The sequence below is a fragment of the Acanthopagrus latus genome, chromosome 4 (genome assembly GCF_904848185.1).
Source record: "Acanthopagrus latus isolate v.2019 chromosome 4, fAcaLat1.1, whole genome shotgun sequence".
NCBI classification, from domain to species: Eukaryota; Metazoa; Chordata; class Actinopteri; order Spariformes; family Sparidae; genus Acanthopagrus; species Acanthopagrus latus.
The window spans coordinates 22154117-22180807 of record NC_051042.1 but is presented as its reverse complement, the minus strand read 5'-3'; the positions used below and the strand labels follow the sequence as shown (position 1 = coordinate 22180807).

Genomic DNA, 26691 nt, shown 5'->3' with positions numbered 1-26691 from the left:
CCTCGAGCTCACGCTGCCACTACAACCGACCGCGCGCTGGCTTGGCTAGCAAGCGAGGAAGAGACAGAAATGGCGGTGACGGCAAGGCGAGCAGCATGAAGTGCTGATGCATTACATGGATCAAACTTACGACTGCCAGGACAACGTTGGGAAAATGACAATGACGTCGAAGTAGGACACCCTTTGTAACTGTCATTACAAACCTACACCACCTTCCCGGGAGAGTTTTCATCTTGTCAGCGGAGGAGAGGAAAATCTCACCGGGAGCATGGCTTCTTACAGCAACCAGGTAGCTAAGCTAGCTGGCTAACGTTAGCCTGCAAAACAACTCCTGCTGCACGCCGTCTCTAAACGTTATTTATAGCCCAACGACCGCTCCTCATGTGTACAACTTTTCTACCAAAAATAGTGCCACACTGTAGTAGCAATGCGGTCGGCTGCGTGTTGTTATTTTGAACATCTGGCTAGTCGTGTCATTGAAAATGTAAGTACTAAAAAGTGCTTGCTAATGCCCCCCTAAGCCTCATTGAAACACGGCATGGTAGCTAACAGGCCCTAGGTCCCTCCATTCAATTGAGATAGCGGTACTATCTGCTGCAGTTTTTGAGGATACAACAGTCACGTTTAGCTAAATGACACAACATCGTGCTTAATCTGATGTTGGCAACACTTTGGTGAGAGATCCCACAAGTGTCATGTGTTATTTCCCAGAGCTAAGTGACATAGAAAACTGCTGCGTGTATGCATGGCCCACCTGCCCACTGCTGCGACAGGCCTTCCCCGAGCGCATATTTCCATAACTGCTTCAACTGCAAATGAGTAGCTTGAAAGCATAGTGACGATTGTGTGGAGTATTTTGCATGAGATCATTTGCTCTTTCTAAGCGGTTGCGAGGAAGGAGAGGACAATTTCTTGCCTCTCACATCGCCTTTAGCAGGCTAACAGCTTGGCACAGGTGGTGTGGTTGTACTTTGCAGTCTCTCCGCTAGCTGGTTAGCCAAATACAAATGCGACAGTGTGGGCCTTCGTTGATAGCGACAGTTAATTTCATCAGGAAACAATTAGAAACACGATTGAGTTTGCACACGGCTGCACGAGTGTGTCCTTACACCGCGAGTGTTAACTTGGATTGTTAGCTAGCTTAGCAAGCTTGGTGTCATTTCTGGGGAAGTTGGCTATCATGTGGGAAGGCCCATTTTGAGGTCTAGCTCTGCATGCAGAGACATGCAAGATCAGAAGTTTCTAGTAGTTTACTGAATGAAAGTTCAACTTGTGACAAAAATCAACACAGTATAATAAAAACTGAAGCCGGAGAAACAAGCTTGACCAGGTTCAAACTATGCCTGACAGCTGAAGAAAGAGCATACGGCTAACGACCATAGGAAGGGAAACCTCACTGAGGACTTAATTCTGCATGCTTTCACGCTCCTTCCTGCCCTCAAAATTCAGTGTTTCTATTGGCTCACTGCTCAGCAAAGTGAGTGTGTATGTGGGAAAACCCTTCTGGGCTTCTTTCAACAGCACTTTTTATGATTCATGATCGCATGTAGAATATTTGGCAGCTTAATTGAGTAATCAAACATGTACCCATTGAAGGTGAGTTAGGCTGCCTTGAAGGGGCATTAATGATAATATTCTGTTTTAAAATGCATAGAATGAAAAGCACAATACATAAAAAGTAGTCTCAATACTTTAAATTAAGTAGAGACAGACACATTTAACAGACTTTTCCCAGGCAACCAGATTTGGACCCCTGTCAACTATTTCATTTGTTCTAGTTGTCCTATTTGGCAATCATTTTTCTTCTTTTTCAACAAGTCCTCTTTTATAGTACATCCTCTTTGTAGAGAATACTTTGTTCATGTAAATGAACGGGGTGCTGTTACATTGTTTTACCCTGTTTTTATATAAAAATGCATAGGTGAGTAGAAAAAAGAAAAGACAGTGAAAGAGAAGTTGATAAACAGGTGGGGCAGCTTAATAATCAGAGGCAGAACAAGGCACACATGCAGTGAAGGGTATATCACTCTTGTGGGAAAGAACATGGCAAACAGGTCATTCTGGTAGTGCTTATCAATACTGTTCTGTAGCTGCATCTCCAAACGCACAAACACAAAAACTGCTTCAGTCCGACAACTGTCAAAGTGCAACAGCTGGTAATTATTTTGAAAATGTGCTATGTAAAAGTAGAATACTAATATCAGTGGTTATTGTATTTAGTCTAAGTGGTTAAGATGAGCCACTGTGAGAGGTTAAAACATGTTTTCTCCTATTTTTTTCCTTTGTTTTAAGCAATGATATGTAAAATTAAATCATTAAAATCAGTTGTGGGATAGTTTTGAAATGAGATTCGTGTCAATGGAAACCAAATTAGAAGTCAGGAGTTAGAACTGGCTCGTCAGTGTTACATTTAAACATAAGAATAAGAACAGTTGTTTGTTGTATTTTGGCTGTGAATTTTTGACAGTTGATTATGCAAAAACGTCAATGAAAAAAAGTCAGCTGTGGTGAATCACCATAGATATAGGTATGGATATTGACCAAAATGTCAGTACCACTTGTTAAAGTTCAGGCTAGAGATGCAATAGTGTTTGTTGGCTGTGTAGCTTAAACATGTCATCACTTATACTTGTATCCCTTAGAGATGTGTCTTCTCAAAACTAGTAAAAATACCAAGGAACTATGTGTGACATTGATGTGACATTTCTGCATTGCACTGACATGACAACTGTAGTTAATTTCTCTCAACTCATAATTTAGTGAAGCAGTGTAAAGAGTGAGCTGCCTCTCACGGCATGCAGTTTGATAAAATGGATCTACTCTCCAGAGATTAAACATGCAGCCACGGAGAAGTTTAAGAATAAACCAGATTGACGGTGTTCATTGTAGTGAAGAATATGTCACACAATGAAATGGCGCCTTTTGAAACTTAAAACTATTATTGCGACATCCTCCCTGTTTTCATAATGTCTTCGCAGCTCAGCCCAGCGTTCTGCCAAAGCATAAATCTGTGAGTGGGATAGTAATCTTCAGCAACCCCCTTGGGAAAACAACACACACTCTAAATGCACAAACAAATCACACTGTCATCCAAGTTGACCAAAGTTTTCCGCTTAGTCATGCCAGATGCAAACAAAATGAGAATGCTCCAAAGGTGTAGCAGGAAAATCAATACATTATCACAGGTATGCTACTAAAGTCCAGACTGAAATGTCTCAGCCACTATTTAAATTTGGTGCAGACCTTATGATCCCTGTAGTGTGAAAGCAAACAATCAAGTGATTTCCCAGTTTATTTTATTTTTAAATCTGGTTTAATCCACGGGTCAGATTTCCCACTTTTGTCAACAGGATTTAAAAGGAAAAAAAAAACGTGAAATCACAGCAGCCTCAGCTGTACTTTAAAATAAGAATGTAACCCTTAGCATGTCACACTTACTTGCAAAGTGTTAGTGTGATCATTCCATCTTTAATCAGACTAAAATGATAGCTTTTAGGAAACTACTGAATATCTAAATCCTCCAGTACACAAAACTGGGGTGGCAACTACTGATTATTTTCATTGTTGATTAGTCTACTTAAAACATTCAATCCAAGGTCTTCAAATGTATTGTTTTGACTGATGGATAGCCCAAAACCCAAAGATACTACTATCAGTAGACAGAGGTAAGAAAACAAGCTGGAAGCAGCGGATCATTACAGATTCATTTTCTGTCGATTGACCAATATTTACAGTCTCAAGTCGAATGTATTACAGGGCTCTTGTATTAGCTGGTGTGAATTTTAGTTAAGTGTTTCGGAACCCATAATTCAATACGTTTTTTTTGTCTAACTCTAACTTCTCTTTGTCCTACTGGGTTTTAAGCCTTTAAGTCTTAAGTGTCTGTAATTGAGCAGTAGCTCTCCTCTTCAGATCACCATTAAATTAGCTAAATGAAGTGACAAATCACCAAAATAATCTTACCAACAAAGGACTGACTGATATTACATATAGTTGTCCAAAATGTACCATTGGATAAAAAGAAATTACAAAATTAATTGTTTAATTTTACAAGCCGACAATTCCGGTTAATTAAAAATAAATTAATGGTTGTTTTCAGGCTTACTTATGACCATAACAATAAATAGATGTGTTAATACTTTGTTGAACTGCTGACCAGTTGATTTTGGCATACAGCGCCTGTCATTAAGCAGTATAAATGACATTGATTCCTTTCTTCCTCTGTCATACTACTCTGTACTTTGTGTTTTGTAACCATCTGTCATTCTCTTACTACATCACACCAGTATTCAGGCACAGGCATGCTCCAGAGTTTCATTGAAAACTTGCCTGGCCTTATTTGTAGTGGCGCTGCTGCATTTTATGCTCAGCCAAGTTGTCCATTAATAACTCTGCATACCAGTTGAAGAGAACAAACACTGTGATGCCGACTGTGATCCCCCAGTTATGGCATCATACTCTAGTTGTGGTGTACAATGATTGTTTGAGCAGCAGTCAGACCTCTGGGTATTACTTTCAGGTTATTCTAGAAAATAAGATGTTAATAAGATGTGTTGTTTGAACTCGTTGGAAATAAACATTTTGTGGTCATCAAGCACTTGTGACAAAGACATGTAATGGAAGCAGGATAGAATTATTTTTGGTGCTGTGCACATGAAAAGTAGACACATCTGTAAGCCAACATTAGCCTCTCATAGATAGATTGGTATTGGCCGGATGGATGGATGTTGTTGGTGGTTCTTTTTTGAAAAAAGAAATTGTATAAATCTAAAATTCTCAATAAATGTTGTCTAAAATGATACCAGTGCACTGAGACAACGTTTGTCAAAAAGGTATCCTTTCTTGATCAGCTATCAGTGTTGGTTCAGTCATTTCCCAAAACGTGTATATTGGCCAATATATTGATATTGGAATATACAATACAGGTGTCAGTGCTGAAATTTCAGTAAAAGTGCCACAAATAGTTGTTGTGTATCAAAAGAAAAAGAAGAGAGCAAGAAAAGGAAGTTCAAAAAGGAAGTACATAGTTTCTCACCTAAACACAGCTGGCCAATCATGGCCTGAAGTGGCTGTGAATGTCGGAATGCCTTTTTTCTAACATGTCAGACATAACACCCCCAGTCTGGTGTCAGAAAGATGTGGTAACAGGGGTTTCCAATGCTATCTGACACGTGTGAAAACTGGCCGTATAATTGTCACCCATAAAATCAACGTTTGGATTCATATATATTCAGAAAGTCATACATCTGTCAATATTCAGTTTATCAATTTTGCTACGTGTTGGAGATAACAGATGTGACCTTTATGTGACCCCAGCGTGACTGTGTGTATTTTGGTGAAATTGTTTAATAGGGAGTTTTAATTTAAAATTATCTACAGACGTATGACACTGAATTATCATTCAGTTACAGCTGATTCTTTCCAGAGAAAGTATCATAATGACGCTAATTTATATCTTGAAATCAGTCTCTGGAAGATCACGTTGTGTATCATTGTGCTGCAAACGTGTGAGACTTGGTATCACTAAAAGTGTGTAAATGCTAGTAAAATTAGTACAGTTATACTGTACATATCCTATTCAATACAATTCCAGCCCTGCTGTGTGATATGCCAAGACCTTCCTATAGCCCTGAAGTGTGTGTGTGTGTGTGTGGGGGCGTGTGGTGTCGTCACTAAACTGTGTTGAAATCATACAGATGGCTAATTTGTTGTAATCCTCAGTCCAAACGAACAGCAAGGGAAGCTTAGTGTGGTATGTGTGGCACGCCTGCAGAAAGAAGCAAAGGGACATTCTTTCTGTTGTGATTGTATTAGCCATCCCAAGGCCGTTGGATTACGCTTGGCTGTTTGTCGCTTGTAGTGCCATTTCAGCAATGTGGGCCCTCGCGTGGGGCCTCGTTTGCAAAGAGTTACATATGCTTGAGCTGCACTTTTTTTTTTCTGTGCCTCCCTTTTCACGTTGCACTGAGAGGATTAACGGCATGGCTAGTGGGTTCATTTCACCTTTTCTCCTTTGCGTTGTTTTCCATACACATGTGGACACTTGTGGGGCAGAGTACAGGGTTACCCCTGAAGGATCACCTGTCAGTTATCAGTTATTAAGTAGTTTTTCATTTTAGTTTTTTTTTTTTTTTTTTTTTTAACTATGACTTCATTGAGTGATATCAGTTAAAACAATGTACCAATTGAATATGAATAAAGAAAAATGTAAGGGGAGGTGAGAGTAATATTGCATCTCACCATTTATTTCTTCATTTAAATTCTGCTTGTTTGTAATTAAGGTTGTCTGCACAGTCACACCTACGTAGAACTTGAGTTCTGTTGGATGCAGTTGCACAACTTTTTGGTTAACCTGATGGATACAAGCATTTAACTCCGATAAGGTCGCGATTTCGAAGCCTTTTCTGTGTGGTGGTGGGGGGAAAAACATTAGGAGAGCCAGAGCCTGCAAGCTAATTAAGTGGTTTGTTTAGCTGCGGGTAAGTGATTTAGCATTCATGTAGGTCACCTCTCTTTCCTTGTCTGAATAATAATCATTTAACGATTTTAATTTAATTTCAGCATGACACACATTTTCATTCATGCGTGCTCAGAATGCCTCTGAAACTTTTAGGCTCTGTGAAACCCCTTTTAATGGTCATCATGGATAACATGGTTGTGTTTCTTGACATATTCACTACGTAGGAAAACACTGCAGTCTTTCAGTGGCTAGTGTTTTGAGAAGTATACCAGAGGAAGTATACTTGTGTTCTTGGCAGAACTATTAAAAGAAATGAAAATGACTTTGGTTCTTGTAAATTGTAGTAAGTGGATTTAAGTGAATTATAACCAGAAGGCAGGTTAACCCCACATAAATTCTATCATTTTACAAAATCACACAATATAGAGTCCCTGTTCTGAATAACAGTTGGGTAGTTTTAAAATCACAGGAAAAGAAGTCACCTATCTCTGTTTCAAAAGATCAGACTGAATATTTAATTCCGTTCTGTTGCAAGCGTAAATAACATCTATTATGGTTTATTTTGAGCACGAGGTTGCTTTTTATTAAACTGTGTTAGAAACTTGAAAAAACCTACTTCACATAAACAGTCCTGGAATGAAATCTGATCCGTTGGTATTCATGTTTTCTGTATAACACTGCGTGACTCATCACTTCATGTGGCGCTTTACCTTTGTACAAGCAAGCATTTCAGTCTGGTTGATGACTTACTCCAACAGGAGCCCACTTCCAGTTGTAGCAAGAAGGACAAGAAATTACTTAACTTTTACCTGCTTTGATCTAAGGTGTTAAGTTGATCGCCAACTTTTAGAATTGATTAATCCGTCTGAGCAGAAGACTGATCTGTTTCCATCTTCACAAATGTCTGGTTTCTCTGAGTTGTAGACCACATGAGACATTTGAGGATGTCATCTTGGACTTTAGCAGGAACCAGTGTTCACCATTTTCTGATATATATATATATATATATATATATATATATATATATATATATATATATATATATATATATATATATATATATATATATATATATATATATATATATATATATATATATATATATATATATATATATATATATATATATATATATATATATATATATATATATATATGTGTGTATATATGTATGTATATATATATGTGTGTATATATGTATGTATATATATATGAAAAATTATATATTCTTTTTTTTACAATATTCCCCTTCTTAAATGCTTATGGTTTGTATTGATTTCTTCCCACAGTACATCTTCGGGGAATTCAGCCCTGATGAGATCAATCAGTTCTTTGTAACTCCACGATGTTATGTCGAGGTAAGGAGCTGGGTTACAACACATTTTTACAAGTAAAAATGTATCATCTAAAAAAATAATGTCCAGAATTTCAGCCACCCATTTTTATGATGATACTTTTTCAATGTTTAGTTATTTAAAAAAGTGTTGTTCAATCATATTCGGTTAAAAATGTAGTAAATGTCTTTTTGAACTCTTAATTTTGCATTTTATTTCCTCACAGCTTCCTCCGTTCAATGACAAAGTCCCGTGCGTGACTCAGTCTTCTGGTACGTATGTTTCACGTGTGTTATATTGCTAGATGATACTTTTTTTGCTTTTGAAAATTTCTTTGACATTAAATACCCTGAACTCTCTCATGCTGTTGGTTGACATCACTGTAGTTTCTAAAGCAGGTCTTGTTAATGTAAGGTAGATTTGCCTGGCAGGGAGATGCTTTTGATGTGATAATATTTTGCTTATATTTATAGCCACAGTATATTGTTTAGCATGGATTACAAATCCATGTAGATATCGACCATTTTATAGGATGCAATTTTAACTCTTAAATTTCGAGCCACGAAATACAAATGTAATAATAGCCACCTTTCTTTGAAATGGTACCCGTTTGCACATGACATTTGCCTTACCATGATTTGTATTGACTATTTAGGAAGTTACTGCACTCCTGCTGTACCTTATATTATGGAGTCTATGGGACTGCAGGTTTGCGGTGAGTTGAGGAGTCCGACACCCTGTGGCTTGACTAGCTGTTGTACGTTTGCTCTAAAAACTCAAAATCCAGGTTTCAATAACTGGTGGCTTTCTAAACCTTGCGCCTGTATTCTTTCTCTTGCCTGTTGTTAAAATCTGTAGAGCTTTGCATGCTCAAGATACTGTCAAGTATCTTATCTTTTCTTGCATATTATGCATTTTCACAATTGCAGGGCTCAGAGTTGATTAAAATCTGATGAATTTCTGTATGATTTAACAGTCACATCTGTTTTTTTTTAAACTAAGGGCATAGTGATGGTTTATGTGGTTGCTAACGTGTGTGCATATTTATTCTTACAATGTAAGATTTTACTGCTGAATGAAGTGTCAATTCAGTAACACTAACAGAAGATCTTCTAATCTCAGTAGACTAAGTAAACTGCTGTTTTCATACTTAACCCCTGCAGAACATCAGGGTTTACAGTTTCAAACTGTTTTGGTGACCAGTCAGCTTTGTTGAGATGAATCTCTCTTGAATGATTTTTCTGATTTGCACTTACTAATGTTTCCTGTTTGTTCACCTTCTCACTTTGCGCCTCTCACTGCATAATCATTTACTGTTTCAGCTGCCATGCAACAAATTTCATCTAAATGAAGTCCTTTTATTTTGTAATGGTGGTATTTGTTTGTGTTTAATGTTGTTCTACTTTTGGAGGAGTTGATGACAGGTAAAAATGAGGACATAAAAACTACTCAGATTTTAAGAAATGTCAGACATTGAAGTACATCGTTAATTAGGACTCCATTTAAAAAAGTGTTCACAGCATTTCACTATCAAATATCTTATAAAATGTATAAGATATTTTGATTACAGTGTTTCCATTCCAAATTCATCTCACAAGTCAAGGAAATTAATATAAATGCACAAGTAACAAATCTGCAACTTTGGTTAAATTGGCACCATGGCTGTCAACGTATTAGTTTTTTTACCATATGATTATTGTGGACAAATAGATGAATATCTCAATAATTGTATAATCAGAACAATTGCAATGAGATCAATTAAGTGAAAAGGCAACCAGGTGAGCTCATAAACAAAAGATGCACACGGCCCAAACATCTTCACTGGATTATTCACACAATATTACCCTGTGTATTATAAACACAATATCAGTATCAGTATCAATATCAACATTGCATTTTTAAATATCAATATTGTGCCACCCCTAATTAGCACACGAGTAAACCACAACAGATTTAAATAATCATGCTGATCAGATGTGGCCATCAGAATACAAACTGCATAGAGGATGTGGTTCATTTACATTCATGGTTTATTTATGAATGACATTCTGAGTCCAGGTAAAATGTTTTACTACATTACTGTCCATTCATCAATTCCGATGAAGGGACGTGTCCTCAACATTACTAAAGAAAGATAAGAATAAGTACAACTTTTGACATTGGAACAACAAGTAATGAATACAAACTCAGTAAATCTTATTTAGATTTTTTTCAAGGTTGGCCCAAACAGTACAATACAGCTGACCTCTTGTGCAAAACAATTTTTGTTTAAATGTTATACATTGAAATGTACATTATATATTTCAACTGTATAAAATACGGTGTAGACAAAGAGGCAAGTGCCAAGTCTTTTTACAAAACAACTGCATGTTATCCATATCATGTCATTTTATTAGTGTCCTTTACTTATATTCATCTGGTTTTATATAAGAATTTTGATTAAATTTATTAAAAATTACATTTGTAATAAAATCAGGGCAATTACTATTTGATTGCTGGCTGTGGATTAGGAAATCAAACAAGCCCTCAGACTATATTGTCTCCCTCTACCTCACTGGAAATATTGAATCTTGAATTACCTCACTTCTGGATTCGTTAGCAACATCCCTGGAATTCACATAAGCTCAGAAGGAATGCGGTCTGGTTGAGCGTAGACACAACATCAGCTGTTTGGGCCAAAAACGGATCCAGCAGGAGTTTTTTTTTCCTCTTTACTGGTATGTCTGATCGTGTCAGAGCTTCCATGACCCCTTTTTGGATGATGGCGTACTTGTTCAGAAATAAGGATTTTAAAGCAAACTCTGCAGGAGAGAGTGTAATACAACAGTGTGTTTTTATATATAAAGGCTGTATTTGAAGACAAAATGTTGTGTTACTAACTAATTGAATTGTGATCTACAGCAGAAGACTATCAGCGCATCGAGTTTGGTGTTGACGAGGTGATGGATTCCAAGCCTATCGGGGTGAACGATCCTTTATACAAAGTGTCGAGCACCCTGAACCCCCAGGCTCCAGAGTTCATCCTGGGCTGCCCGTCTGCCCAGAAGGCCCAACAGACAGCGCCTCCGGCAGCTGACGTACCTGATGGAACCGACTTCAACTCTCTGGATGGCCCTGACTCGGAGCCCTCAGCCCTGGACAATCACCAGGCCTGCCAGGACATGGATGGACTCCCTGGCAGCCTGGGACAGCGAGAGAGGAAGAAAAAGAAAAAGCGACCGCCGGGGTATTACAACTACCTGGACCCATCAACTGGCAACAGTAACAACAGCAGCAGTGCAGCAGATGGGACGCCTGTAACAGCACTGGTGAATGGACATGCACTCGGAGGCCCACACCATAGTGCTGAAGATGTGGACAGTAAGGCATTGACAGGGGCTGAACTGTCCTCCCCTGGACCTGTCTCAACAGGAACATCAGCAGCTGCTGTGGCAGCGGCCAAGTTTGCCCCCACATCTACTGCCAATCAGAGGACTTGTGATAGCCCTGATTACTCTTCTTTGGACTTAACAAGTGGAGCTGCCTCTTTATCAGATGGCAACAATGCAACTTCCTCCTCTTCATCCTCCTCTCAAAGTAGAGGGATGACTGAGGGACCGAGGACTGCAGATCAGCAGCCAGATCCTTTGGCTCCACAGAGCCCTGAACTTTCAGATATCCCACACAGTCCCCGCTCCAAATCACCTCTTCCTCCTTCAGCTGCTGTGGCCACCCCCTCTGTCGCCACTTCCATTACGACTACTGAACTGGAGGAAAGGGAAATGGCAGACAGTGGGGTGGCCAATGGGCTAGCAGTGCCTGATACTCCTGTCAGTGCAGACAGACACAAAGAAGACTGTGAGAGTGGGGAGCAGGCTCAGCAGGTCTCCCCAGACTCTGCTGCCCAGTCGGTAGTGACAGAACAGGCCCATTCGCCTGCGACTGCCGCTGCACCTACTGCCAACCTCCCCAAATCTTGGGCTAGCCTCTTTCACAACTCCAAGCCTCTCCCTGGGGGCCCTCAGGCCTTTGTGGAGGTAAAGAATGTTGTGGAAGTGGTGTCCCCTTCCCTCGCTACGCCAGAGCAGCCTGAGAAAGTTGGGGAGGTCAAGGATGGCCCTGTCCACGTATCAGAGGATCCTATGGCCCCTAGACTTGCAGGTATTATTATATGAAGAAGCTATGTTTATCCTTAAAAATAGCTTGTTATTTCATCTTAAAGTGTGTCATGTGCTTTACTGATAAATCCACACCCCCTCCACTTGGTGGCAATGTTGAGACAAATGTACTGGTCCCACTACCTTTATTCCTCTGTGTGTGTCAGCTTTAAAACATGATACTCTTGAAGGGTTGATTTGATAAGTGACCAGGCTTCATATTCTGCTGCTGATAATTCTATATCCTATCCTACATGTTTAGATTAAGTTTGAGTGGTTCAAATTGCTGAGTAACACCCTGCCACAGTTGGAGGTTATAGGCATGTTGCATTCATGTTCAGGATATTCAAAAAATGAACACTAGATGGAGGTACTACACCCAGAGCAGCTGTGAGATGTTAAGTCATTAGTCACATTTGTGTAACCCACTTATCTCATTGACCAACAAGATTATGAGAATGCTTAACGAAGCTCACACGTTGTGAGCAAAAAGAACTTTAAAGCACAGGACGAGGGTCTCAGCTGTTGTGAGGATTTACACACATACTCCTCCTTTTAAGTGTGCATTAGATTGTGTGCTTTGACTGTTTATCAGGTGGGTTTTGAGTGTTTGTTGGACAATTATTTCAAGGTCCTGATATCTGATTATTTTCTTTGCATTAATGAATCTCCCAAAACATTTCCATTTTAGCTACAGATTAGAAATTATGCCATTTAGATGTTAAAAAAAATAGAGATAATATGATGTGAAAACCTGGATTCTTTGGGAAATTATAGCAATGGATACATTTGCTGTAACTCCTTCTGCAGCAAATCCAGATTAGAAAATGGGAGGAAACTAGAGCCAAACAAGTGTAGTTTGGTGTAATGTAGAGGAGGGCTTGTCTAGGACTAGAGTGAACCCGCAAACAAGTTTATCGTGAATGGAGATCACTTTGGAGTCCATTAATTTAAGAACTTGCAAACAGATACAGAAGTTCTCTGAACTGTTTTTCTATTCATGTTGGGGGTTTTTTGTCTAATAATGGGGCTTTTTGCCTCCTCAAAGCAGTATTTAAGATTTGGCTATAAAGATTATCTGATTATGCTGCCTGTACATACAGTTGTTTGGGTGGTTGTACAGTTTATGGAAACATACCAGAGGCCTCCATTTGTTTAAACACAGGTTTTGAGTTCCACTTTAAACAGAATCCTGTTTAGTCATAAGTGCTCATTTTCAGCACACTGACTCTCTTTCAAAGTGCTCAGCATATATTGAGTGTAATTTGAGATGCAAAGTTTTCATTTTACAGTAACAGTGTGTTTTGGGATGATCATTCTACTTATGCATGAACCATAAAACCTTGTGGCTATATTTGTATCTGCAGACAAATATACTGCAAAGCATCAGTGGGTCATATTGATCCTCTAGAGTAATTGTTTTTCCCTGTGGGAGAATGCTTTTATATACTGAGACCTTAAACTGTGCCACATAAAGTGGGATTGAGGTTTATTCTCACTGTTTAGAGTACTGTGCATTTTAGATCTAAGCAGTTTTTTTAATGTGTTCATTTGATAGTGTTTAGTCTGCTGCAATGTAGAGCTCCATGTGAACTTTAAAGAGACCAGCTTGCTTTGAACTACACCAGCACTGAGTCAGAGACCATCTGTTTATAGTCTATTTAACTGATTGGATTAAATTAAATGGGGGAAAAAACATAGCAGGAACATGAAAAAAGCTCCAGTATTGCAACATTTACACAATGTTTCTTTTACATGTTCACAACTTTAAAATTTGGTACATATGGAAGATGGTCATAGGTGTGAAAAAATTGAGACCATATGCAGATCAAAAGTCATGTACTAAATAAGTAATAAGAATAGCCATTTTAAAGTCACACAGAATTTTATCATGCTGCATGCAAGTTGAATTTCCCTCCACAGTGCGTAGCCACACCTTTCCACCTACAAGAGAAGTGATTAAAATCTTTGTGGGTCATTATGACCCACTGGCACTTCTCAGTTGAAATACTTAATACTTTGCTCTAGAACCGCATCGCCAGAGGTTATGTTTCATAACACCATTTCACAAAAAAATCAAGCACCAGCATGATTAATGGATCATAGTTAATAGCTACATGAAATAGAAATGGGTCCATTCTGAACTGAGGTCTGAAGTGATTGTCAATGTGATTCTCAATCTGATTATGCAATGTGTCTTTGTTGAATCAATTAAACACAGGTACATGCTGTGTAGTTACAGGAGGAAAGATGAACAAGGACAAATGTTCACTTTGTATCATCTTATGTTCATGTGTCACTGTGTCTTTTTGTTTCAGCTAATCATGGTTTTTATAAAACTATGCCCACGTTACCATGGGAGCTGTCTTTTGAGTGGCGGTCTCCCTTCCTAGGCGTGGCACATCAAGTCCTTGCTCTTATTCAGCCAGTCTTTTGTGCTTTTGTCACAAGAGGCAGGAATATAAGAAGGAACAGTTGTTTTGTGAAAATTAAAAATTCAGGAATTATTTGCTAGAATATTCTCCACAGTGTTGATGACGTAAAGAATTGACTCACAAAACCATGCTGACATGTGTTTTCATTGTTTGTTGTAATTGTGTGAAGCTTCCTGTTTAAGAAGATTGTGTTTGTTTTGAATCCCCAGAACTTATTGAGAATGTGAAGTTGATACATAAACCAGTGTCTTTGCAGCCGAGAGGACTGATCAACAAGGGAAACTGGTGCTATATCAACGCTGTATCCTTTCACTTGGTTGTTTGCTTCACATGCACCATTTTTTTCTTTTTACCCTTCAGCGGTATTTTTCCACATGTACAAGTTTGACTTGGGCCAACATATTTAGCTCCTGTATAGGTGTGAAGCCAAATACCATAATAATGGATAAACCCTGTGGCAAGCTGGTATGCAATTTTAAGAATGCCGTGACTGTGTTGTGTAGTGTCTTTGTTTGTCTTAAGCTGTGACTTGCTGAAGAGTGAGTTTCAGCTTGTCTTGAAATGTAGTCGAATGTCGTTCTTTGTGGGTGTTTTAATTGAGACGGGTGGAAAAAAATGAGTTTCCGTCTTTCGCTTTGATTGGAAAAACTAACCAGAGTTCAAAAAAAGACATCCCTTTAACCAGCTACAGAATCACACCAGGGATTTTATCAAATTAGACCATCCATTGCTGTCAAGTTAGAAAAGCGATGGTAGCTTGTCGTATACCTTTCAACACACGTTTTTCCTCCCTGACTCTAAACACTCAGACCCTACAGGCCCTGATTGCATGCCCTCCCATGTATCACCTGATGAAGTCCATTCCTCTGCACAATGAAACGCAGAGACCATGTACCTCCACACCCATGATAGACAACTTGTAAGTAGCTTTTCTGAAAGCCAACATCGAATTGTTAAAATGTGACTTGTTAAAATGAGATGTCGCCATTGTTTTCCTTCTTTCTGCCAGTGTAAGGCTGGTGAATGAGTTCAACAACATGCCTGTGCCATCTAAAGCCAAACAGCAAGGTAAGATGTCCGACAGCAAATCCAAAGACATTTGGTATGATTTTCTGTCAACGTCACTGATGTGGTATGCTTTGTGTCCACAGCTGTTGGTGAAAAGGTCATGAAAGACATTCGGCCTGGTGTCCCTTTTGAACCAACCTACATATATAGACTCCTCACTCTCATCAAGTCAAGTCTCTCAGAGAAGGTAAGCTGTGCTGCTTCACTGCAAAACAATGTGTCAATGTGCGTTTTTTTTGTTTGTTTTTTTTAATGGTCACACTTGTCTGGAACATGCGGTCCTGAAGGGAATGCTGTTAATGTCATTTTTCAGGTCAGAAATTAGACAACTTGTCTGATTAAAGTCAGTCACTCATGCTGAGTCAGTTCTGATTCAGTTTTAATGAATTAAATTATACAAACACTGATAGAGATGGTTACATCCTGTCTCACTTGTAAAATAAACTTTCAAGTCTGTTTACCTTAGCGAATGACTAAATGGGCTTTAATGTGCACCCAGTAGTGTTTTATTTGACTGTAAGCATTCTCGGCCGTGTTTTTAATTGGTGCTGATTTCCTGATCCTCCACTCGCAGGGTCGACAAGAGGATGCGGAGGAGTATCTCGGCTTTACTCTGAACGGATTGCATGAAGAAATGCTGGCATTGAAAAAACTAATCTCGCCTCAGGAAGAGAGTAAGCATCTTTTACCAATTCCTTTCTTAAATCCATGTCTCAAGGAAGACAAAGGTCATTACAGATCACATTTAATGGCATTAATTTTTTGCAGTTCATTGCTATTCTGTTTAAATTTAACATAAACCCCTTTACTTTTTTCTACATAAACTGCACCAAACTACTGATAAGTTCAGTAAAAATGTACACCGTTGTGTTATTTACGGAAACGATAATGATGCCATTGCTAATATTTGACCTGACAGCCTAAATTTCTCAACAGTGGAGAGTGTCAAACTACAATATGCACTCCACCACATTCAGATTTCAGCTTTGATACGTAGTTCACAAACTTCTACCACCTGGCCATATTAGTCAGTTGAAGTTCTATTGGATTATCTGCAACTTGTAATCTGACATTGGGCTGAGAGGTCATTTGAAGTCCTCTAAAGTGTTTTTTTTTTTCTTGTATAGAAGCTCCAACACCGAACGGACCAGAGTCCCAGCCAGGTGTGGAGGAAGATGTTGCCGATAAGGAGGAAGAAGGTAGTGAGGATGAGTGGGAGCAAGTTGGACCCAGAAACAAGACTTCCATCACTCGACAAGCTGACTTTGTCCGCACACCGATTACTGATATATTTGGTGGGCACATCAGGTATGTTGACAGATCGTTGTGAAGCCATTTCAGAAACGCATTTTTCAAGTGAAGGGAAAATAATGTGGCCTGTGTTTAGGAAGAAGAACTGATGGCTGTTGAACTGTGTGCTGTCATTTTGAGTATTTAATTTTCTTTAAGCATCGTTTCTTAGAAGGTTAAAAATCCCACAGCTGTAGGAGATAATTGTATCCTCTTCATCTGTGCACGCTGTGTGAGTTGTGCTCCTGACAAAGAGTGTAAGACCACGTTAGTCATCTCCAGCTTTTTTTTACTAGCATCACAGTCCGTCAGAATAACAGCCGCTTTTAGCTGATTGAGGTCAGATGTCTCAACAGCAAGACGTGGGGCGCACATTGAAAAACAAAGGTCTTAACTTACAGACAAATTGGAAAGTTAAGAACCTGTGCGGGTGTAGCCTGCCTAAATAATATGTTCTGTGAGGTTCTGGTCTGGCACAGTCCTTTACTGCACTTCTTGCACAGTGTCTTAAAGGATTATTTTCTCAGAAATGGTTGTGACCAGAGAGAAATGGAATACAGGAATGTATGTTTGGAGTCTGGTATGTACGCCCACTGAGCTTGGCTGGAGCTCATGGATGTCTTTGGGCACTGTTCTTTGTAATTGGTTTTTGAGTTCCTGGTAAATTATTCTTTTACATAGGATAATTCATTGGGTCGGTCATGTGATGGTTCCAGTGTTTGTGTAGTTCTAATGAGCTACAGATGTAGGCAAAGCAAGTTATGGAAATGAATAACATGGTATTGATGGTTTTCAGGAACTTTAATGTCATACTTACATTTATCCTATCTTCTAATATCTAACGTGGTGTTTTGTTTTGTTGTCAGATCGGTGGTGTATCAGCAAAACTCTAAAGAGTCAGCCACTCTGCAGCCATTCTTCACCCTGCAGCTGGACATCCAGTCAGAGAAGATTCGCACAGTCCAGGAGGCTCTGGAAACCTTGGTGGCACGAGAGTCAGTCCAGGGCTACACTTCAAAAACCAAGCAGGAGGTAATGAATAAAAAGACACTTTCAGGCCGTGTTTGAGTTAAGATCAGTGTGAGATGTCATCAAATTTCAAAGCAGTTATTGTTTTGTCTTCACTTTCAGAGAGTTATTATATTTATTAGTAGTATTTATAGTGCCTAGCTAAATTTCAGTTTTGATTAACTTATCAAAATGTTTTGGTTCTCAGCCATGTGCACTGAGTAATGTTCGCCACACATGGTGAAGGGTATAAATCTCAGTTGAGCCTGAATTTTCGTCTATTGTTTCCTCGGGTTTCAGTACACAAGATTTTCCAACTACTTAAGAAATTACTTGCAAATGGTTCAGTGAGTGAACATGAAGCTGGAACATCTGCTCGGCAGCTGTATAATGGGCATCTTTGTAACAGATAAACTTTATCGCTCTGGTTTTTGTCATTAAGAGACACTTAACTTTGGTCTACATCCCGACTCTTGTCTTTTGTGCTTTAAAAGCCCCAAAATGTAATGATTCATGAGTCCGGGCTTTGAAGGGCTCAGCAGCTCTTGGATTTCCAACAAAATATAACATCTTGTTCTCTTTTATTCTTCTTGGATAGAACTGTATCGTCATCACAGCACGTTTTCTCACTGCATGTGTTTTTTTGTGTTCTTTGTCCTGGTTTTTAGATTGAGATCAGTCGGAGGGTGACTCTGGAAGAACTGCCCCCTGTGCTGGTGCTCCATCTCAAGAGATTTATTTTTGAAAAGACTGGAGGCTGCCAGAAACTGATCAAGAACATTGATTACCCCGTTGACCTTGAAATCAGCAAAGGTATGACTCGCATACTCTATTGAGCACACTTGGCCTTCAACTTGACCAATGGACACCTGAAGTGCACGTATTGCACTGTTGTCAACAGTTTTGATGTTGATATAACTTAGATTTTCTTAAGTTGCAGTCACTTAATCTTTACAGCCCTAATGCTTTTACAACATATGTTGTAAACAAGATTCCATTTCCCTACATAAGACCTGGGACCTTGAAGAGGTCCATGAGTGACTGAACACACATCAACAGGCCTCAATTTTTGCTGTAAATAATTAAAACCATGAGTTGGCAGAATGAACCACGAGTGTCTAAGTGTCTTTGATATTAAAAAAGACAGTGGTCTGTTATTCTCAAGAGGAATGATCTGCTCAGCAAGAGAGACTCAGGAAAATGACACAATATTTACTCATGATTGATTCAGGTTGCAAAATCATTATTTGTAGCTCAAAAAGGACGGCTGTAGACACCCTCAGAGGAATCAGATTTAGAGTGAATCAGGATGAAAATAGGAGTTACAAATAGGAGTTTTAAATTAATTTATAACCTTTAAATAATGTTTCGTACATAATGTGACTCAAATTAAGGTTGTAGCCACACTTTTTCAGGACAGAGGCTAAATTCACTCAAATCTGTTAATCTTTCTGCAGTGTAGACAGTAACAGGCCATGTCACAACACTGGCATTAAAGCAGTGCTTCAGAGCTTCTCTGACTAATCTGTTTTTCCCCACCATGTTTCAATTTCAGATCTCTTGTCTTCTGGAGTTCGGGGCAAAGTTGTGAAAGGCCAAAGAACTTACAGGCTCTTTGCAGGTGCGTTTGTGTTTCCTTGTTATGCTCATCTTTTCTTCTCAATAATTCAGTCACATTTTTACATCTGTTGCAACAGCTTGAAAAGTTGTTTTTGTTGTATTTTTAGCATGTTTTTCAATGTGGAGATTTCTAATCGACCTCAATACCTCCTTCATCCACCAAAACAACAGTTTTAATGTGTTCTTCTGTACACTTCTGGTTGACAGTAGTCCTTTCATTTGACATCAGGAAGTACTTTAGTTTACTGTGTCATAATGGATTATTACCACAATTTTGGCAAAAAAGTCTTTGTTCCACAAAACCAACACTTAATTTAGTTTTGCTGGTGTCAAAAACAGACATTTAGAAAACTGTTCTCAAAACAAAATTGAAATAAAATGTTTTGTAAGTGATGGTATACATTAAGTTAGGATTGTAGGTGAACCCTTGGGCTAAACTGCTCATAGTAAACATAAAATTGCCACTACAATGCCCAGTTTTGAAGTCATGGAGGAGGTGTGACTTAAATGAGATATCCCCTATTTCTCTGATGCCTTTTTCCCCCCCATTTCTCCACTTTACCAGTTGTCTATCACCATGGGAACAGCGCGACAGGCGGTCATTACACCACTGATGTCTTCCACATTGGTCTTAACGGCTGGCTGCGCATTGACGACCAGACAGTGAAGGTCATCAACCAATACCAGGTGGTGAAGCAGACTGCAGAGCGCACCGCCTACCTGCTGTACTACCGCCGCGTCGACCTGCTGTAGACACACACACACATCCCAACAAACACACAAGAAACACCGAAATATATTTACAAACGCACACAAAAACATACATGCTCAAAATGCACTTTTGACATTACAATACATTTACACGTGACATGAACACACACACACACACACACACACACACACACACACACACACCAAACTAATGAACAGGAACACTGCCCAACTTGTTCTCTTGCAAGATTTTCCTCTTCTTCCCTCCTGTCCCCGCTTTCCTGAGAACCAGCTTTTCCAACACCTTTTTCCTTGTCTCTTTTTTGGAAGAAGAGAAACAAGCTGCATTCACAAAGATTTCCCTGTGACTGCTCTCTCTTCTGTGCACCACTGCTGTTTTTTATTTTATTTTTGTCTTTTTTTGTTTTACTTTTAAAGCAACAAGGAAAGGACTGTTGAAAAGACAGAGGTGGAGTTGGGGTTTTAGGTTAGGACCCGAGACTCACCTCTGGCTTGAGCCCCGCAGCTCGGCTCAGATAGCAAAACAGTGGACTCACACACAGGAAGAACTATCTGCCATAGGCTGCAAGTGGACTGCTGGGGTAATTTTCTTGTGTTTGAATTACCTTTTTAAAGGAAATTACCCAGAAATATCAGTGTTTGCCTTTTAGTAAGGAGAACTGTTGGCCTAATGAATTTGCAGCAGAGAAAAAGCCTATTTGAATCTGCCCTAGTGCATTGAAAAGGCCCAGCACCAGCATTATCATGAGTCTCTCCTCCCAAGGCCAGACCGTCTTCTCTGCCACCAACTCCTCCTCCTCCATTTCCTCACTTTTATGATGCTTTTAAATCTAGGTACAACTTGAGCCATCAAAAACAGGGGAAGACAGATAGGTGGTACATTGAATGGAAACTGAACAGCTTCCTTGTTTGAGAGATCCTTGTTATGGTATCTGGGTTTAGATTTAGAGAGACTATCTAAAAAAAAAAAAAAAGATATTAATGCGCTTTAGACTTAAATAACAAATAAGCTTTTGTGCACAAAGTGTAAACGGATTGATGATTACAATATGACAGGCAAATGCGTATTTTGCAAATACTTAGATGAAAATGTAAAAAAAAGAAAAAAGATAAAAAAAGAAAAATCTAGCTGACCGAAAACTTGTTTGGGTCCTAAAGGACTGCGCTGTTTTAAGACTCAATTCTTGCACTGGAGAGATGGCAACCAATCACGACAGATTCCACTGCAAAACCTGCCCTTGTTTACTTTGTACATTTCCTTCTCTATCCATTCTTTTTTTTTTTTTGTCTTTTACTTGTCTAAAGGTTCCACCTGTGTATAGGTGGCTTATCAGTGTAGTTTTGAGCCACACCACCCCTCTTACCCCCCAGCTGAGCAGAAAGCCGGGGGCTGCCTTAGGTTCAATGTGTGATGTTTTTCCACTCAGTGTACAAGTCTAACCCTAATCAGGCACCAACAGCAAGTTTAATGTCTGTGAAAAGTTAGGGGGAATGTACCTGACACCTATGTATTGACTCTTTTGTGGCTCAGCGTTTCCTCCCAGTCGAGGGAAACTGAGCGTTTATGGGGGAAAGTGGGACTTCATCTGTGCTAAGCTTTGCAGAAAACACCCTGGACATGTGCACAAAAGGAGATAGTGTTTTGCTTTTGTTGAAGATTTTTTCGATCATTCATTGATTGTGATGAATTTTTTTTTTGTTTGAGTTACTAAACAATATTAGCTCTTTTTTTTCTTTTCTTTTTGTCATTGATCATTTATTTGGTGTCCCCATGCTCTCGCTCCCTTCAGAAAAAATATGCTTGCATTTGAATTGGTGTTACGAAAAAGAAATTACACAGGCTAAAGCACAACAATGAATAAAATTGAACTAGTTCTTTGCTTGACATTATTTCCATTTTGTCATTTTCTTTTTTCAGAATTTTTGTTTTTCCTCTCAAGACCCATTTTATTTATAACCATCAGTGTCAGAATCTCAGTATTAACACTCAAAATGTAATCAACTCAAGTATTCCTACATCATTCAGGCTTGTGTACTTTGATCCACAACCCCCCCTCCCTTTTTTTCCAGACTCCTCACACACAGTTGTTCATCAATTCAAACAAGATACACAGGCGAGAAGGTGGTTGTTCCACATCTTTCCTGCATTGTAATAGCAGCGCAAGCATATAATTTAAAGAAGCATGTCCCTTGACACTTGATTATAAGCATAAAGACTGATTATGTTAAGTCTTTCAATTAGAAGTACAATTAAAGTCAGATTTTCACCAAAATTACACATAATATTTAAATTTTTTAGCTTCTATGTGAGATAACATCATCACATGGTGCACAGTCTCGATTTACCTTTTTTATTGTGGGTTTCAAAGCCAGAAATCTTCGACAGTTAAACCAAAGGACAACATTATACAGGCCCTGCTGCCTTTCCTTAAGCATATATTCAAACTTTACTTTGCCTTCTCCATCTGAGGTCTTGTAGCCATGTCTCGTCACAGACCACCACTCATTCCACGCAGGTAACGGAGGCATGCTGTTTAGTTCCAAACGTCATGCATAACTTGCTAGTTAAGTTGTGCTGCTGGCTTCGTAGATCATTTCTGCACAAATTGTGTGACATTTGTTGACTTGCATATTTTCTCCCCCCCTCCCCCCCCGTTCAAGAATGTTTTGAGAGTTGGGACTTTGAATGGGACATCTTGAGCTTTCTGTTGTATAGTTTTATCTCAGTCTCTCACGGCTGGTCAGGAAATGTGCTGGTGAAAATGCTTCAATAATGTTTTCTCTTTTCAGTATGTGCTCCTAACACTATTGTCTGCTGGGAATTGTTGGGATATCGACCTAAAAAAAAAAAAAAAAATCTATACTGTCTTTTAATTTTAAGCCTCCAGCATTCTATTTTGTTAATTGTTCAAATAAAGGATTGTGCAAAAAGCAGTTTGCTAATGAAGTGTAGTCAGAAGACTACTTGGCTTTCTTATAATACAGTAAATACTGGAAACATCTGCAGTCTCTACACTCTGGACTGGCCTACAGAACAATGTGCACAATAAACCAAAACAACAAAACGATCCACAGCGTCTTGGTCTACCGCACACTGCTAATTGCTCTCTTGTTCCTGTGTGTCAACATATACTATGTGTAGTATTTGTAGTATGTTGTATCTCCCCTCTCCTGTGGTCGAGCTGGCGGCCCCGGTGCCCGCAGGTTCTCTTTAGGGCCGAGGCCGAGCTCGCCTCTGTTTGCTTTAATGGGAAGCAGACCCATCATTGAAAAATCTGCCATGTAAGGTTTTTCTGCCCTTTTAGTATTCCTTACTATTTATTCCCTCCTTACTATAGCTCTGCCGTCCACTGAAATGTGGCTTCACTCTCAAACTTACAATCAAGCTCAGTATTTTCCTTGTTAATGTCAGTGGCAATGGCAACTACAAGAACTTGTTTTTTTTTTTGTTTTTTTTTTACAGCCCCGCAGCCTGAAGGGCAAATTACATGTTTGGACACCCACCAATAGACCACCTCTACGCACAAGTGTCTCCTTCAGTCTGCATGGATTATGGTGTGTGGCGCGTATGTTGCTCCACATGGGCCTTTTTTAAGGAGTTGAGTGGTTTGTTGAACATATTTTTCTAACACAAACCAGTAATTTGAGTGGTCGTAGTAATCCAGCGTCCTCTTGGGTCACTATGCAAGGAGAAGAACGATGGGGCGAGTTTATGATGTGTTGCTTTCCTGTAGCATAAGTATGTTATTTTGCCATTAGATGATTAAAGTGCCACGCATCAAAAATATTTGCTCAGAGTGGAGATGAGTAACCACAACTTGAATACGCTCTTGGTGCAACCGAGTAAAACCACATGGAGCAGCGACAGAAGAGAACAAGGGGATCTTGTCACATGTGTATGCTCCATCTTCTCCAACAACATCTTATGGCTGTGTTGAGTCATACTTCAGCAGACGGACGACAGACATTAAAGCTTGCTCTTTACCCAGCAGCAACTACCACTGCTAATGTCTGAGAAGGAGGAGTGGAGCCTTGAGAGCCAGCACATCTGATGGAGAACGGATGCAGGGTTCAGAAGGTTCACATTGATGGTCAATTTCAGTATTTTTGGTGGCTTTTTTTTTCACACATTTTGTTTAAGTTATAACTTTAAAGTATTCTTGTTGCTTTAAAGGTTAACTGTGCAGGTTTTTCTAAAAATGATGTTATTAATGTTTAGATACAGAAGTCATCATTATACAATGGTGGGTACAATAATCCACTAGAAGTCCGTAGCTGAGTCTGTATCTGCAGTGTTGCCCTCTGCCAGCGTTTTTCTTATTTTGCTGTGTTTGGGAAGTTTCTAGGCGTTCCGGCGAGGGATAATCGATTGTTGAGTTGTCAAACGACAACACTTGAGGTTGGTGGCTTGCCAACTCAAAGCGAATGAGACTCAACCAAACAGCTTTGAGTGTTTAAAAAAGGTAACCTACAAATCCTTTGTAGTGAGCCTTTACAGAAGTGGCTGACCCAAACTGTCACGAGATGATGACGCTGATGTAATGAACTTTTTCTATTATTGGTGCTTCTGATTAAATACTTTTGTGTGTTTATCTGTTCAGGCCTGTAAAATTCAAATACAATACAACAATGTGGGTGGGAGAAAACCACTTGATTATAACTGGTTTCCAAACTAGGAGGTCTGTTTCATTTTAACGTGTAACACGCCTAAAACGGTCTGGGACGGCTGAGTTAAGGAGACGAGGCGTGTTTCTGCAGCTACAGATTCAGATGCTTGTGCAGGTCACAGAGTTGTCTCAGTAGGGGCTGTCACAATGTGTTTTTCTTCCCTATTTTCTTTGGCAAACAAATTGCACTCAAAATATGAATGCTGCAGGTGGAGAAAGACTTAGTAACCACAACAGCAAAATAATATTAATAAAAATAAAAAAAAAAACATACAAAAAGAACAATTACATTCAGTTACTGGAGGAAAGATAATGAGATGAACCCCATAAGCAGAAGATGCACAAGAGATAAGATCTCCACTGGAGTATCCACATAAATGATATGTGTATTGTCAACAGAATATCAATATTTCAATGTTTAATATCTTTGTTGTCACAAATATTGGGATATTGCAGCAGTATGAAGTTTGAGTTTGAGTATGAAAATTGGATCGGTTCAGTCTAACTGAGCACTTTTGGGATAATGTTGGCTCAGAGTCTCCACTACCTTTAAAAACACAGAAAATGGTGTTATTATACATCTCTTGGGCGAACAAAGTTTATTCCTGTCGATGAACCTTTACAAAGACATTTTACATGTTAACCATGAATCTAGTGGTCCAGACTGGGAGTCAAGGCGGGCGTCATCATGTAAAAACTGTCATGTCTTTACAGGCTGTTTTCAATTTGAAGTGTCACACACTGCACCTTCGAATGTAACTTTTCAAACTGACGCTTTCCATCAACATATACTGTGGTGAGTGGCAGCGACTGTTGCCTCTGAAGTTTCTCTGTGAACGTCCGGGCCTTGAAGCTGGAATGCCCGGCATGTTCTCCACTGGTGCCAGTCCTCCACTCAAGATGTCACAAACCATTACAGCTCCAGTGTATGCAGGCCTCTCCATACAGCGGCCCTCATCCTGCGTGCTTACATTTCGACCGGCTTGGACCTCCATCGCCTCCTCGTCCTCGTAGGAGGGATTGTAGTGCATTTCCTGTTCCACTGTGATCCACCCGCTGGTTTGTTTTTACAATCAGACCCCGCGCACCATATGTTCTCTTCATTCAGTCTCCCACTGCCCACCCGACTCTCATTTCCATGCATCTTGTTTAGACGCCCACCAGCACTCCACAGTTTCTAAGGGAAGTAAACAGTTTGAAGGACCTCCGCAAGCCCCTCTCCAAATGTCTCTCCTTCAGTTTGTGTGTGTGGTTCCTATTTAGCTGTAGCACAAAAAGACAAAACAAGGGTACCACCTGTTAAAGATTATATAAAGTCAAAATGCAAGCAAATGCTGGAGTTGTGTAATCCTGTTGTCTTCTCTCTGAGGCTAATGCAGAGCTGAGAGTTTCCGTTTGGCCTGGTTTCAATTATGTTGATACGGAGACATGAGATGACAATTCTGAGAAGAGAAAAACAAAATACAGTCATCAGGTCTGAGTTACATGCTGTCTGTAGTTTGTCACAGGGGCCTCCTCGGGGACCGGGACATCCAGACTGAGGTTTTTGACAAACAAAACCACGATCCCACTCATTCCCATCACGGGCTGCTCTCAGTTGTATTCCAGAAAATTGAAACTAGGTTGAGGTGAACTCAACATCAGTAAAAGACGGGCTGGTAAACAGGTTAGTCGTTGAAAAGTTCAGTGTCAAACACAGTACAGGTAACTGGTGTGGGGCATTCGCTGATCTCACTTCAGTCATAAAACATTTTAAAAGAAATAATCCACAAACTTTTTTTTTTTAATAGCAAATAGTACTTGAAAGTAAAACTTACATTTCTTAAAAGCAGCATCTTCCCATAGCACCATGAAGCTGCAGCCTGTAGCATAACAGTGCATTATTAATCAATGCCTCTGACTCAGGTTACAGAAGAAGAAAGTTGAAGAAAAATGTTGATC

The 26691-nt window shown here is 39.4% G+C and overlaps 1 protein-coding gene across 4 annotated transcripts; it reads left to right on the top strand.

Moving 5' to 3' along the window:
- The first annotated feature begins 37 nt into the window (after positions 1-37).
- Positions 38-23151, top strand: usp10 (ubiquitin specific peptidase 10). 4 transcript variants are annotated; one of them, XM_037096280.1, is made up of 15 exons: positions 38-289; positions 7750-7818; positions 8021-8066; positions 8450-8509; positions 10699-11934; positions 14575-14666; positions 15175-15284; positions 15375-15433; positions 15517-15620; positions 16008-16107; positions 16561-16741; positions 17590-17755; positions 18400-18544; positions 19287-19352; positions 19917-23151. In XM_037096280.1, the coding sequence occupies exons 1-15, from the start codon at positions 269-271 to the stop codon at positions 20102-20104; spliced, it is 2643 nt and encodes an 880-aa protein (XP_036952175.1). In that variant the 5' UTR covers positions 38-268; the 3' UTR covers positions 20105-23151. The 4 variants fall into 4 exon arrangements, with proteins under 4 accessions (XP_036952175.1, XP_036952174.1, XP_036952177.1 ...); XM_037096279.1 differs by having other exon boundaries at positions 10696-11934; XM_037096282.1 differs by lacking the exon at positions 8450-8509 and having other exon boundaries at positions 39-289.
- Positions 23152-26691: the final 3540 nt, after the last annotated feature.